Source organism: Apostichopus japonicus, chromosome 14 (genome assembly GCF_037975245.1).
Source record: "Apostichopus japonicus isolate 1M-3 chromosome 14, ASM3797524v1, whole genome shotgun sequence".
Taxonomy (NCBI): Eukaryota; Metazoa; Echinodermata; class Holothuroidea; order Aspidochirotida; family Stichopodidae; genus Apostichopus; species Apostichopus japonicus.
The window spans coordinates 15,657,647-15,673,130 of record NC_092574.1 but is presented as its reverse complement, the minus strand read 5'-3'; the positions used below and the strand labels follow the sequence as shown (position 1 = coordinate 15,673,130).

At 34.9% G+C, this 15,484-nt stretch overlaps 2 protein-coding genes across 4 annotated transcripts in view; one reads left to right on the top strand and one right to left on the bottom strand.

Annotated features, from left to right (window-relative positions):
* The window catches only part of LOC139979443 (neurochondrin-like), a 30,127-nt gene extending 20,752 nt beyond the window's left edge, over positions 1–9,375 (bottom strand). Inside the window, exons 1-5 of one of the 2 annotated variants that reach the window (XM_071990229.1) lie at positions 9,235–9,375; positions 7,345–7,498; positions 6,416–6,515; positions 5,848–5,995; positions 5,437–5,591 (exon numbers count right to left, since the gene is read on the bottom strand). In XM_071990229.1, coding sequence (XP_071846330.1) covers positions 5,437–5,591; positions 5,848–5,995; positions 6,416–6,515; positions 7,345–7,498; positions 9,235–9,302 — 625 coding nt within the window. In that variant the 5' untranslated portion in view covers positions 9,303–9,375. Of the gene's footprint in view, positions 1–5,436; positions 5,592–5,847; positions 5,996–6,415; positions 6,516–7,344; positions 7,499–8,521; positions 8,663–9,234 lie in introns of those variants that run through there. The other variant, XM_071990230.1, reaches the window with a different exon arrangement.
* LOC139979444 (nudC domain-containing protein 2-like) lies at positions 8,654–14,835 on the top strand. Of its 2 annotated transcripts, XM_071990231.1 has the most exons (6): positions 8,654–8,846; positions 9,714–9,916; positions 11,025–11,073; positions 11,717–11,868; positions 12,837–12,915; positions 14,156–14,835. In XM_071990231.1, exons 1-5 carry the CDS (start codon positions 8,654–8,656, stop codon positions 12,909–12,911), a joined length of 672 nt encoding a protein of 223 aa, XP_071846332.1. In that variant the 3' UTR covers positions 12,912–12,915; positions 14,156–14,835. The 2 variants fall into 2 exon arrangements, with proteins under 2 accessions (XP_071846332.1, XP_071846333.1); XM_071990232.1 differs by lacking the exon at positions 12,837–12,915.
* The last annotated feature ends 649 nt before the right edge of the window (positions 14,836–15,484 follow it).

Below are 15,484 nucleotides of genomic sequence, written 5' to 3'. Positions count from 1 at the left end.
TATGGTGATCATTCTGATTGATACATTTGTTCGATATGTACTGCAAATATTTTTTCATTGTTTGTGTGTATATAGACCTCTACCATACTACAGTATTTAGTCCATAAGTGACAGCAATGGGATCTAGTAATGTTTTACTTGGCTTTAAAGGAACATAAAGGTCATATAACAGCTCTTTGGCTTGAGGTTTAATCACAGGAGTGTATGGGCGGACGCAAGTTTCAAATTTTCGAGCAGATGCGCCCCTGGGACACACATTTCAAAATCCCAGTAAAACCCTGGTTCGTGATTGGTTTATGTTTCATATCAGATTACGGTATTACCAGGGATTTGTTATCCTGGTATTATGAATATTTTATTCCTTACAGTCCACTTTGCACCTCATTTATGTTTGAGTTGCAACACTGATCATGGTTATCAGACCAGCTTTAAAAGCTGGCGCCTAACTTTTACTCATTTAGGAGCCAATGGCTACTATCCACCCCCCCCCCCCCTCCCGTCACCCATTCTGTACAGCACTGGTTATTAATGATGTTTACTGGGTGGGATATACCCGAATTGAACCTTAGTTTGTGGTTCTTTGGGCCGGACAATTTTTCGATCCAAACCTATTGGAAACACCAGGACCATGGGTTGTACATAATGTATCTCATTTATCATCAAAACAATACATGAAAATATGTCAAATGAACGGAGAATATCTAATATTTCAATGACCAAGTGCAGTTTGATCTCTGTCAGCAGATGGCATAAATTACAAAAACTTTTTACAAATGTCACAATGTGATTTGATCCAATACAACACTTCCACAAACCTAGATCAGTTTCTTGAATATGTGGCCTAAGAAATGTTAAAGTGATACATTATTCAATATTTACCTAGTACAGTATGCTAACCAACTCAAAATCGTTTGTGATTCCTAAAGCCAAATCTCAAAAGAGATACTTTGGACAGACTGTGTGTATGTATATATTTTATATATATATATATATATATATTTATATACATTTTGTATGTCTCTCGCATTCAAAACTCTCGCATTCATACCAGCAACCCGAGTTTGAATCTGTAACAACTATAAAGCCTCCATCGATAACTGTCTTTCGTAATTATTCTCACCGCTGAGTTATTATGGCATTATCTGGAAACACATATTTTCGCATCATATTTTTCACAACATTTCCACAAATCTAGATCAGTTTCTTGAATACGTGGCCTAAGAAATGTTTTAGTGGATACATTATTCAATATTTCCCTAGTACAGTATGCTAACCAACTCAAAATCGTTTGTGATTCCTAAAGCCAAATCTCAAAAGAGATACTTTGGACAGACTGTGTATGTATATATTTTATATATATATATATATATATATATATATATATATTTATATACATTATGTATGTCTCTCGCATTCAAAACTCTCGCATTCATACCAGCAACCCAAGTTTGAATCTGTAACAACTATAAAGCCTCCATCGATAACTGTCTTTCGTAATTATTCCCACCGCTGAGTTATTATGGCATTATCTGTAAACACATATTTTCGCATCATATTTTTCATGTGTTTTCAAGCTTGGGTGATAATTGATTAATTACGTAGGTGGAAGAGAGAATGAAACATTAGACAATGAAACATATATTGTGTGGAATGGGAATTTTTTTCACCTCTCTAAGATTCTTTGGTTTTGGGGAAAGTTTCATAAACTGGGTTAAAACTTTGTATTGTAACAATTCTGCCAGAATCATTTGATTTGATTTGATTTGATTTTGATTTGATTTTGATTTGATTTATTTGTTTTCTCACAAAAATACAATGTGAGGGGGAAGTCCTCTGAAAACCTATACATGGTTTAACAATGCAGAGGACTCCCTGTGAAAAGAAAAGAGGTGTTTACAATTAGAAGTATTTACATATTAATTACGTGTCATCTATATACATGTGATATACATTTAAGCATGATGTAAACATAATAACATCATAATAATGTGATAAACATGATAAATTGAATTATAGCAAATACGTAATAATAATAATATAATCAATAAGATTCAATAAAAGATTTGGTTAAATTACGTCTAAAGACCTTAGCAGATGGGCTTGATTTGATTTGATCAGATATATTGTTCCACGTTTTACTTGCTCGGCGCTTGATGGAAAGTCCACCTATTGTCCTTTAATACCTATTGTAATAGAAATTGTTTGCTGAGCATGTTTGGTAGCTATGGAGATAAGTATTTGGCCTTAAAGTGTAGTATTGAAAGGCCTTACAGTAGGTAAAAGCCTATTCGCAGCCTTGTATGCAAACGTGGCAAGATTAAGATCTATCACATCTTTAAACTTTAGAAGTCCAGAATTCTTAAACAGTGGATTGGTGTGGTCACGTGGTTTAGCCTGCGAAATGTGACGAATAGCATTTTTCTACAGAATATTGAAGGGATTAAGATTACTTTCCTGTGTAGCAGACCATATAAACTGAGCAATAATTAAGATGAGGTTGAACTAAAGTCTGATACAGTATTTTCAGTATGTGTTTTGGCAGAAAGTGTTTTAATTTGGATAACATACCCAAGTTTCTGGCCATTTTTTTGCAAACGAATGAAATGTGATCACACCATGTAAGTCTACTGTCAACCTTTTTTATAGGAATAATAGGAATAACTTTTGCAACTTTTAATTTGTCAGGAAAGATACCAGTAGATATTGAATGAAATATTGCAAATATGAGTATATGGTTTAGTATTACAGTAAAAGGGATAATGTGTCTAATAATGCCAGGACTAAACTCGTCGCATCCTCCAGCCTAACAATGGATACTCTTGCCTTGATTTTAAAATATCGCGTGGAGTGTGCCAAGGTTGTCCCTTAAGCCTTACTTATATTTCTAATATGTGCTTAGGTTCTCACACTGTGTGTTAATGATAATATTGCTATCAATGGTATATCCCTATTTGACAACAACATTAAAATTTTACAATATGCGGACGATACGACCATCCTTTTAGACGGTAATTATAGTTCTTTGAAAGAAACTATTAGTACTTTTGAGAAGTCGACAGGTCTAAAAGTCAATTTGGACAAATCTTCCCTTTTTCCACTAGGTAAACAGACACAGAAGGAGCCATGGTTCTGTAACATTTTTGGGTTGAACTGGTCTAATGGTCCTGTTGCTTTAATGGGCGTCTCATTTACCAATAACAGATCAGACCTTTTTATATTGAATTCCACTCCTAAGCTTTCGAGGCTCAAATGATTACTGGGTGTCTGGTCGCAGAGGGACCTTACTCCAATTTGGAAAAGTTACCATTGTAAAAACACACGGTCTTTCACAGTTGGTTTATCTCTTTCAAATTCTCCCAAATCCCCCACATGAGTTAATTAAAGAACTGGATGCCATTATATTTCATTTAGAGTGGGAAACTATTGGCCGTTCCCCTATGATTGGTACTATATCAGGTGGACTAAAAGTCACACATACTAATTACTTTATTCATAGTCTTAAGTGTACCTGGGTATACAGATATAACGACAGTAGCGATAACTTCTGGAAACTGTGTTTCGATTTTCATTTGAAAGAGTACGGCAAATCCCTTTTGTTTAAATGTAATTATAAAATAGACGACATTCATATCAGTAATGCATTCATTAATGACGTCTGCCATGCATGGCCATTGCACTCTTTTATTATGCCTAATTCCAATTATGGTGAACAGATAATTTGGAACAATTTGTTTATTAAAATTAACAATAAGGTGGTATATACAACTCAATGTTCCAAAAAGGGATTAGGCAGGTGAAGCATCTGTTTGACAATGACAATTGTCCATTGCCAATACTGTGTTTCAAAGTGGAGTATAGATTACTGTACATTATTGTCCATTTACTGTTTACTATGGAATTACTTCCTCTATCCCTAGAGCATGGAAGGATGGACTTGTGAAGGTTAACGAGGATATTGTTGATAGCTTTAGTGATTATCCCCCAGTTTATTCACTCTGTCAGAGATTCCAAAATGCAACATTTTATGTTTGCCTTCCTCCATCGCATTATTGGAACAAACCACTACCGTCATAAAATAGGGCAAATCGATAACCCACGATGTCACTTTTGTGGTCGCTATGATGAGACCCTGTTGCATCTGTTTTGGGATTGCCCTATTATATCTTCATTTTAGATGTGGAGCAAGCTATTTTTGGCAGTCAGTTTATATTTTCGAAGAATGACATATGCTTCGGGTATCATTTTTCTTCGAATCACCCGTATAATTTCTTAATTTTTCATCTCAAGTACTTCATCTTCAGTAAAAAAAAATACAAACACGGAAATGAGAATGAAATTTTTTATATAAAAAGTTAAAAATTTGCTATTAAACTTGAGAAAGAACTCAAGCAAAGAGTCAAAGCTTTTATTTCTTACGAGCAGTTAAAAGACTCATTTAGTAATTGCACTATACTGTTCAGTTTATTTTTGTATGGACTTATCATGACTACTGTAGTAAAAGGGTTTTGACCTTAGTGTATTCAAATATGTTCGAATTGGCACAAGAATGTTACCAATATAGATACCAAGCGTGGCCCAAAAAAATATTTATACATATATATTTATATTGTCTAGATATTAAAAAAAAAGACCAGAAAGCAATTGAGTTAATTATTACCAGTAGAATCTTTCTGTTACAGATTTATAGGGGAGGCTAAGTTAAGCAGGTATAATTTTATATACATGCATGTGTGCTTTTTATGGGTGTGTGTGGGTGTATGCGTGTATGTATGTATGTATGTTTGTATGTATACATTCTTTCCCCACTACAGTACCTGTGACTACGGATTGAAGCCCTTGACAGGACTGAGGCTAATTTGTCTCTAAAGATATCCTTTGACCACAAGTGTGACTATTGTATACTCTGTTCATGAATAAAATTCTATTAGACCTATTTGTTTACACTTTCATTCACTTTGTCTTGTGTGATTTATTGCTGTTAGAGGCATTAATTCTCAAATTTGGAGATTTTAATCAATATCAAACAATACTACTGTACCCCTAAAGTCCTGGTGTGGATTCCAACTATGAGGTTAAAGGTTATCATTATTGGCCCAAAATTTTAGCCTGCTAATTACTGTACTACTGGAAGTTTTCCAAAGTACTTTCCTGTTGGTTCTGCATCTTCAAATTACTTTATGGAAATTCAGAAACATTTAAACTATCAATTTTCAACGTTTCAGAGAGGGAAAACAATTTGATGTTGGAAGTGAAATGCTTGATAAGTTGAAGCAATGAGTGACCATTATTCAACATTTTTGGCATATTCGGGGCTAACTACTAATGATCTTTAATAATCATCACAATCATAATAATTAGCTAGTATATATGAGATATTAACAAAAGACAAGATAGTAAACTATTGTAATTATACTTTTCCAGCAAAAAAACTCTTACCAAATATTTGTTCTTTGATGACAATGACTAGTGAATCAGACAACTCCTCACATAATCTCTTTCTTCCTCCCTCAGATGTGGCCACTGCTTGCAATATATCGTATGCGTCACTTATCATGGCCTTCTCATGAACAGAAACATCTGACGTTGATAGCCTGAAGACCAAACAAGATTGAATATTTAGAAAATCTGTCCAAATACTACAGAATTTTGTAAGAAGGATTTCTTAGTCACTAAAAGTTATAAAGTTTGCTTGAATTGGTTTTCAAGTTTGGTCATGTACAATACACATCTATTTATAATCGTATTTCTTCGTAGCAGTAGCATGCCCTTAGATAACCTGATGATCTTCAAATTGTGACATGCTCCCCATTGCCTCTCCCTTCCTGGTCAAACTCAAGTTAGACTTACCTGGGAATTAGTATTGTCTCTGATAGAAATGGAATCTTAGCAAGTAATTCTGGATGGTGAGCTAGGTTTGGATCTGTGCTGAAGCAGGCCAGGAGAGTTAAAGCCAATGATTGGAACATGTGCTGATCACAATCCTCTGGAACAGATTCTGACAGCAGCAGGTGCACAAGGAAAAAAAACAATGAAAGTCTTTGTCTTAAAAGGGGTTTAATCTTGCAGGTTATAGACTAAAAAATTTCAGTTAAAACCTTTGTTCTTAATGTATATAGAAGCTTTAAAAAGTTTACAGTTCTGAATTTTGCACTCAGTTCTGAATTTTGCACTCAATGTGCTTAAAGTAATCAGTGACCAAACATAAATGTAACAAGTTGAGATATTTCTTTGAATACATTTGTTGAAATATTCACATCTTTTGAAATGAAGTGGCTGGAGGTAAAAACTGACACTGTCAACTTGATACAGGCCTCTTTTATAGAGGTAACTTCCAGCAGATGGCTATTGGATGTCTAAAACTGTTTGACGTATAGCAACAAATTGTTTTGCTGCTGTAATGTGATTCTTAACTGACCTGTATTGAGTAACCTGTTGATGAACTGAAAGCCAACAGCTTTAAAGATTTTTCCCCGGTCCTCCGATGTCATAGTTTCTGCTCTCGCCAGTTTTGTAATCTATGACAAAAGAAGACAGAGAGAAAGAAACCAAGAAATTAAGATGCTTGGATATAAATAAAAACAAATAGACCTGTACCTCAGGGTTCCACCATGCATGGTGCACAGTAGCACTTTCTAATTAGTGGGGACTTAATTACAAGTGTCTCCAATGTCTGACAATAACCAGAATAATTTAAAAAAACCTGTACCTAGAGCTAATGACCAAGTGCAACGATATGGTTAATACTTCAAAAAGACCCCCTCCTGACAAATTTGTCCGGCTGTTTTCAGAGTACAATGTCAATGCAATATGTGTAAACATACACACAGACTGACATACGTATTGTCAATTTGACTTTACAGTCAATACAGTTTCAGGAACTACATACTGTACACCTTAGTGGTACACAAACTGCTGGAGAAATTCTTAAATGGCCACAGACTTACAAAAGCTCATAAGGTCCTTATCCAAATTTCTTTGAGAGTTTTGGAACATCATGATATTTGTAAATTGGTCACAATCTTTGTATTCAAAACCTTTCATGGTGATACAATCCATGCAATGCAGTGTTAACTGACTTTCTGTACCAATGAGCCATGCTTCTCTTTATATTTCTTTATATCGCCTCTATACACCAGCAGTTTTTTCCTAGCTACCATCACATAGTAAACTACTATAAAGGTTTCAAATTAGTCTTGCCAAAGTTGCACTGAGCATGGCTGAATGTTACAGTACATCAATTCAGAATTGCTCAACAAAACTAATGATCCTTAAACTTTAACCCTTCTTGATAAAAAATAAAAAATATAGCTGCACATGGTTTAATTTATAACATTTTCAGCTCACCAGTAACAGAGCAGCGAAAATCTCTGTATCTGATTTGGCCGTCTTCAAGACTTTCAAACATCGTTCCAAAGCTGCCACCTCTGCGTCAGCTGCTAGAATGTTACCCTCTCCTGTTGCAGTAGCCATTTCATAGAACTTTGCACAGTTTATATTTCTGCAGAGGAATATAACACACACGGATTTTGTTATAGTTTCAAAGTGCCAAAACTGGTCTTTTAGAGCAATAAGGTACTGTAGATCACACAGTAGTACTGTCTCATTTAATTTTCTTGGCAATCAACTCTTCAAGTATACAGTCTACTGTAGAATAGACCTCAGGTAATCAAAGTGGGGGCCACAACCATTTATAAAGGGTTGCCACATCAAAATGTTGGCGGGTCGCCAAATCATCTAAGAAAAAAGATATTACAATTAACTGTGGAAGAAAAGTGGACATATTTTGAACATACAGTATAACTGTTCTTCAAAAGTTCACTTTGTGAATAAGGCTAAGCATCCTTCATCATACAAAATACTTGAAGGGGAGGGGAATACCTCCTTCCCTATCCAGTATCCATTGCTGGAGTGTTGCTAATATAATGAAGGTGAAAATTGGGATCAACAAGCAATAAAGTTTGAATCTGATGGGCATAGACAATTGAAAATATGCCATCTAGATTCTTTTATTCAGAAATGTGTAAATGAATGAATTGTAAGGTCACTGTAGTCTGTACAGTTATATCTGAGAGTGATAGTAAATTTATGATACTGTAACTCTGTGCCATTACAGTACAATTAGTAGCAATTTGGATGCTTTCTTTCTTCTTGTACTTTGTGAACTTTTAATACCCAGAAATGCCATAGTTTGCCAGGTTTATAATTTAATTTATAGCAAGCAATTGTATGGTGCCACTCAGTTACAATGCAGCTACAGAAAGACAGGATTCTGTGGCGATGGGTCTGGATTAGGCCTGGGTTTGGCAGTGAATAGAAGGCTATTTCGCCTATGCTTCCTATCAACCCAGAACGGCATATGTAACTTAGAGAACAGCGTAGACTTATATGTGTAAAACAGTTGCTAAACCTCTAAACATAATACATATCCAACAAGACGATACTGTCTACTCTTGAATGTAGTGGAACTAAACCCTACATTACTTGATATGGGCTACGAAAACAAGCTAAACAAATTTCAAACCTTTGTAATTATTTAACACCGAGCAGTTCCCTTCTTCATATAAACAGCCACATGATAAGTTCAATCAACATAACCAAGAAGAAGCCAAAAAGGTAAATGAAAGCAATGGCTGTCCCAATCTTGTAGTAATCCATGTGCTATGCTAATGTACGGTACTGTTCGTCGCAAGCATGGAATTTTTGCTCACGTTCCAGTCATAGTAAGACCTGTTCCGCTACAGTTTTCGCGATCACAACATCGGAGAGGTTGATGACCCTTGTTGTACATGTTATGGTCTTCACGTACGGTACCATAAAAAGGAATATAAAATATCTCGACATTCAAGGTAGGCTTAAGTCTAATGTTCTCCTGCAAGTTAATTTAGCATAACGCTGCCTTACTCTTAGCAAATATTTAACAAGTGTGAACCGATTCATTTTTCAGCCCAACAATTCATATTTCATGGTTGATAGATAGACTGAGGCCTAACTTTATGATCAGTTAAGTTATAGTTATACTTAGGCATATATACTGTATTAAAGTTCTATATGATAATGTACTCAGACTAGGCCTAGCCTGCAGTATGCATGCCCACGGCCTTGAATAATGGGTAGGCCTAATCATGCCATAGTGGCCAAAGTTAACTTAGGCCTACAGCCAATTTTGTAACCCATCAGCTATGTTAAACTTGGCAGTATCAGCCTAAATAGCTTTTGCAATGGGTTTGAGTTTACCTTGTTAAATAAAGAAACCAAAAACAGCGATGAAACGTGTGTTTGCAGCTCCATTTAATAACCTTCATGCAAATTTAAAGCTACAGGATGTACTATAGTCCTAACTACTGTAGCACTTGGGCTTTATCTGGCTACATTTTTCCAGTTCAAATGAACAGAGCTAGGTAACTGAGAATGATAGGGTTCCCACAATCATGGAAAAATGTTTCTTTTTTTTTCATGAAAATTTGCCCGAAGCAAAAGTATACACACATCTTCCCTAAACTGTCCATGGAATTGTTTTTAACTTTTTTTGTGGATGAAAAAGTCATAAATTTTATTTTCAAAAAATCTATGGGAACTGAACCCTATAATATTTCTGTTTCAGATCTTTCTACAGGTAACGCTTTATCACATGGTACTGTAGCACATTTTTTTCCATTAGGTTTTGGCTCCATTTTGTATTTCACCTATAACTTTTCTCCAACATATCTTAAAAGGAGAGCAATATTTGAGGATGGCTGGAAACTTTGATGAAAAGAGTGGCATTGTACCTTGTATTACTCCTTGGGGTCAGTGGTACCAAACAATGGAAGAAGTAACCTTAGAGGTCAATGTCCCAGAAGGTACAACATCAAAGGAAATCAAAGTGGACTTCAAGCCCAAACATTTGACATGCAGAGTGAGGGCAGGTGAAATCAAGGTACAGTAAAAGGCATTCCTCATGCGCATATGTAGTACTGAAAGTCTTCTACGTATAATGTATGTAGATAAATTCTTATATAGCGCACTACGCGCGATGCATCTGTGCGCTTTACAAACAATCTAGAATATACAATGACATGAAACAGTAAATACCATATACAGATATATACAGGAATATGAGATGGAAAAACGATTAAAAGCACCGGTGAAGCTTAAAGAGTAAAGCAATAAAACAGATTGACTACAAAATCTACAATTTGAATGCAAAAAAGTTAAAATTCCAATTGAAGCTAGAACCTAAAAACCAACACGTCAAAACACCATAAAATCTAAAAGTTCCTAGAAACCATCATTATAGACTTTATAGTGCTCTTGAAAGAGAAGCGTTTTCAGGTGTGACTTGAAGGTGTGACGTGGTGTTTGCGTACACATACTGCAGGACTTAGAAATTAGGGTGAGAGAAGGGTAGAGGATGGCAGTGGAGTTTGTCTTATGTACCATTTCATGTATTGTTGAAAAACAAAAATATTTTGTGCAATTTATCCTTGCATTCTCATGTACAAGCCGTTCACGTTACAATGCACAGTGGATATATCCATTTGTTAACAATTGTTTCGTCTGTAACGTAACAGTGATATGCAATATTTCTACCTTTGACATGCGACTTCATGTACTTGAAAGTGAACGTTCAGTTGATAATAAAATGTGTGAAGGAGCTATGTTAGGACTGTTAACACATTTCTTTTATATTGAAGCAAATTTGTTTCTTTAAGAAATTTTGATATTCATTACATAAATTGGTACATTCAAAGTATATTCAATCCTTTCATGAGATATATGTCAAATAAATTATATGTCCAATGAATTTTATTCAGCTGATCGGTTCAGTTCTCTGAACGAGCATGATAGTCATTTATTTAAGCAAACTACACACAGAGCACAGTTAATCATGAATACATATGGTCAAAATACTGTACATTTGACATAGACTTATAGTTATAATATTTAAATCATGGATATATATTGATCAGAATACTATACATTGGACATAGACTTATAAATAGCTATAATGATTAAATTATTTGTTTTGCTCCCTCTTTTGATAGGGTGAACTTTTTGAAAGAGTTTTAGTGGATGACTGTTTATGGAGCTTAGGTGAGTTTAGATTAATTGCATTCATCACAAACTACCTTAAAAAGCAAGCCTACCCTCCCTTAAATTGTCTGCACCAAGGATAAAAATGCAAGGAACACTACATCTTGCCTGTATGACTTACTCATGCCAAACCTGTGTGTGATGACTTTACAATTAACTCTATTTGGTTACATTGTGCATCCTATGTGGGTCTCAAAATTCTCCTAGATAATCACATGCGAGTTCATCAGAATATGCTTGAGTTAAATTCAGGAATAATTCTCATCTCACTTGGTACAGACCATGCACACCATGAATCACAATTTAATCTAAATTTGTTTTCATAAGTAACAGAAACTTATCATCTTGAAGACACAGCATCGTTTTAGTTCAAGCTGAATTTCAGAAGTGACCTAACATTTGAACTGTTTCTTATACAATAATCACAGTTACAAATTATACCAACATTTTGATATTAAAAATCTCATATATAAGCTTAACTCACATAAAAACTGTTGCTTTACCAGGAGATGACAATTACAAACTATATTTCATCGAAATAGTTTGAACTAAGTCAGCTTTTACATCCACCATGTATAAGTATCTATGACCAGTATAAGACAGCAAAAGTATTCATTTTCTGTTCCTCTTTGCTTATTTTCAGAGGACAGAAAAAAGGTACAGATCATGCTGGTAAAATCCAGAAGATCTGCCGACAACTGTTGGCCATCTCTTTTTGTTGACCAGTATAAAGCTGACCCTTTAACCTTTGATGATATGGAGAAGAAAATGACATTAGAAAGGTTTCAGAAAGAGGTTAGTTCCAAAATGATGATGGACCATTACGAAGGGCTTATCTTGTCAAACCTTTTGTTTATAACCTCTATATACATTTTAATTTGTTGAGAAATTCTGAAAAGTATTTTACTTTACAGGAGGTTCTAAACATCCAAGTTAATCTATGTTCTTGAGAAAGGTCACATATAAGAGAATTTGTGTCTCACTTAAAGGCAAAATGTTCTAATAACAATAGTAAGGAAAAGCTTGATTATGGCTTAACCATTTTGGTCTTTCAGATTTATTGAGGGAGGGGGTAGGTGAAACTGATGACTTTTTTTTGTACATGATAAATGTTTTAAAAAAAACGAAAATTAAGATTAATAATTGTTACTTGAAACATTCCTTATGATGAGAATGAAATATTAACAGTTAGCTGGACTGTTTTTTTTTTTAAAAGTTGATCAGTATTTTAGAATAAATAGTTTGCAAAAATGGACCTTGTAGGGTTGGTAAGTGCATACTTTCATGGTAACAAGGTTATATGTATGTATTTCTTCTAATGCTAGCACTGTAATTTATGTTTCACTTTTGAACTATACCTTTACATGTGCAATATTACTCACAGCTGATGTGTTGGTAAACATAAGGTTGTTTGTAGAAACAATATTCTCCTCTTACTTGATCCCAACCCTGAATTTAACCCACATCCTAACAGCTTACTTTGGTGAGACTCAGATTTAAACCCCAACCGTGAATTTAACACACATCCAAACAGCAACTGTTGCCCAAAGTTGCTGGGTACAGCAGCCTTATTTAACATGCAATAGTGGAAATATCATAGTATCATACTGTGTGAAGTTCCTTGTAACGGTGTAATAGGGTAAAGCAGGAGAGAAAGTACTCAATGTTTCTAAAAAATTAAGGTTAAGTTTAATAAGAGTTGTCTTATTTGTTTTAGAGCAGCTAGACTTGTTATCGTTTCATTGGTTTAATTCTTCCCTCAGAATCCTGGCTTTGATTTCAGTGGTGCTGATATTACTGGTAGTTATTCTGGAGGTGGGCCCCAGTGGAAAGACTGAATAGGTAAATTAGAGGTCAGCATTAGTAAACAGAGGAAAGATTCTTGAGAATCTTGAAACAAAAAGTATATATCCAAATTTGTAATACAAAGACAGATAAATTGGAATCATCATCAAGTAAGACATTTGCCATTTGTCGAAATTTGACTGCTTTGCTGAACTTTAATGCGGTCCATCCTCTCGTGTCAGTTTATCTGCTTTTACTTGCCTTCAAATTATTGATGTTTCATTTGCTCTTCATCTCAAGATTGAGTTTGTATCAATAAGGTGAGAGGGGCCTCAGAGAATCCAAACAAGTTTTACAGTATGGTTCCCTACTTTCATTGGAAAGATTTTATATTAAACCAGATAGTTTTGGGTTGTTTACTAAAGTCACTTCAAAAGATTTAGATGACAACAAATATATGTAGAACTAGTAGAATTCAATCATTTTAGTTAACATAAATGTAATTTTCCCATTTCCCCTTGTTTCTTTTGGGTGGGTGTTTGTGTGTATGTATATGGGTGTGTGTGGCAGTGATAGTGGGATACTACTGTCTGGGAACCTTTGGCAGTAGGTTTCAATGCCTTAAGAGACAATACACCACTGGAATCACTTGCCTTGTTTCATTGTCTTCATGCAGTTTTGCCTAGAATTGTTCTAGAATTTTCATCAAATTGCATCTTGCTTTGAATACTCACATTTCATAAAATAAAATGGCATTTTCTCTGACAGTTGTTACCATCAAACTGCACAATTTTAATTTTGTATTAAATGGTTGTCAGTCTATTGATTGCTCTTCTGTACCTCTGTATGTGGTCATTTATATCATAGTGAAAATCCCAAAAATAAATTAATTAATTTGAACTCAAATTGTGCCTCAAGGTTTGCATAAATCATGGAATATTGAAGGGAATATAATCTCCTCTCATTGCCATTAGCTTTGATAAAACAAAAGCCTTTGTACAGTATTTGCTCATCACATTTGCTCTAATTTGGTATCACACTAAAATCATATTTTTGCTTTGGCATACTGTACATGTGAGAGAGTAAATTTCCTTTTAATTGAATACCATGCAGGGATTTATACCTACAATACCCATTCCATGTTTGAAGTTTAAGCTGAATTGATGCATAACAAAAGGTGTAATGTCACACTAAGGTTTTGGTACTAAGAATGCTCCTTTAAAATTTGATGTACCTCTGTTAGTTGCATATTTATGTATCAAAATCTAACATTTTATTTTGTTTTGTTGATTTACAGTTCGTTGATGACCAAGTCTGTGCCTGATTTTTCCAAGTGTAATCAAACTGGCTCCATCTGGTTGATCAGCGAGACTGCTTCAGATGAGCTACCTGTATAGGACTTGATCTGTAAACTGCTCTTCACAAGTTTTGTAAAATGTTCTACCCTAGAAGAGGAGATTTCTAGAAAACGACAAAACCACTGAAGACAACTTTTTCAACTGCTGTGACATCAGAGGCAAGGCAGCTGTGTTTGAATCACTATATAGAATGCTATGAAACCAGCAGTATGGCTTTGGTCAGTTAGTACTTCCATATTAGCTAACAACAGCTACTTCATGTCACTTCCTTTATACAATACAGTATATGAACTGGATGTCAGCTATGCACAACCTCAGCTAATAACAGCTGTGCCTGAATGACTGTATGTAATTGTACAGACCGTAGTCCGGAGCTGACGAGGAGAATAAGGATGACAGCTGTATAGCTTGAGCTGAGATTAACCAACTGCCTGACTGATTGTATAAATTATGAACAGTTTAGAGGAGTTTGAACTGGTTGGCTCCTCTTATTCAATTGAACAGTCAATGGAACTTCCTGGATATTTGATATTCAATATATAAATTATACGTGTGAAGCTTGATTCAGCGAATCATTAATCTGGTATTGCATAGCACTGTAGATGCTTTGCAGAGAAATGCTATGCAAAGAACCAAATCTGCATAGGTGTGTAGCAGTTTGTGTACACACAAAAACTTAGTACTATTAGTACTTTCTTGGAAACTTAAACCAAACTTCATAGACCCTCAAATTTGCTGTAAAGATGTACACGTTAATAAGTTATTACAGGTGGATGTCAGACAGTGCTCTCCTGCAACTCAGATGCATTGTGTGCAATGGTAGTTGGATACAATGTGTGAAATGTCAGCCTAAGCTTTACTTCATTCTGGGTTCTATAGCAAATATGACATGACACAGATTAGAAGTACATGTGCAAGAGTATCATGAAAGTATTCTCCTGTGTTAAAAACAAGGTTTGAAAGATGGGGACATAATAAACAGGAAGAATCTGCAATATTAATGAGTATAGGGAAAATGTATGATAATATCCCTGGCACCTCAGGCTATGAAACTATCCAAATGATCTGGGTTGCCTTTATCTGTGAGCCATGAATGAACTTTACGTTTTTGGTGGACAACAATCAAAGATTAATTAGGTTCAAGCTCTCTTATGAACAGGAGGCTTAAGAAATAAATTGAAATTGGTCAGCGCCATTTTCAAATTTTGAAGATATTTCCGGGACGTTAAATATAATCCAGAGACATTTCTGAGGACACTTTCCATCCA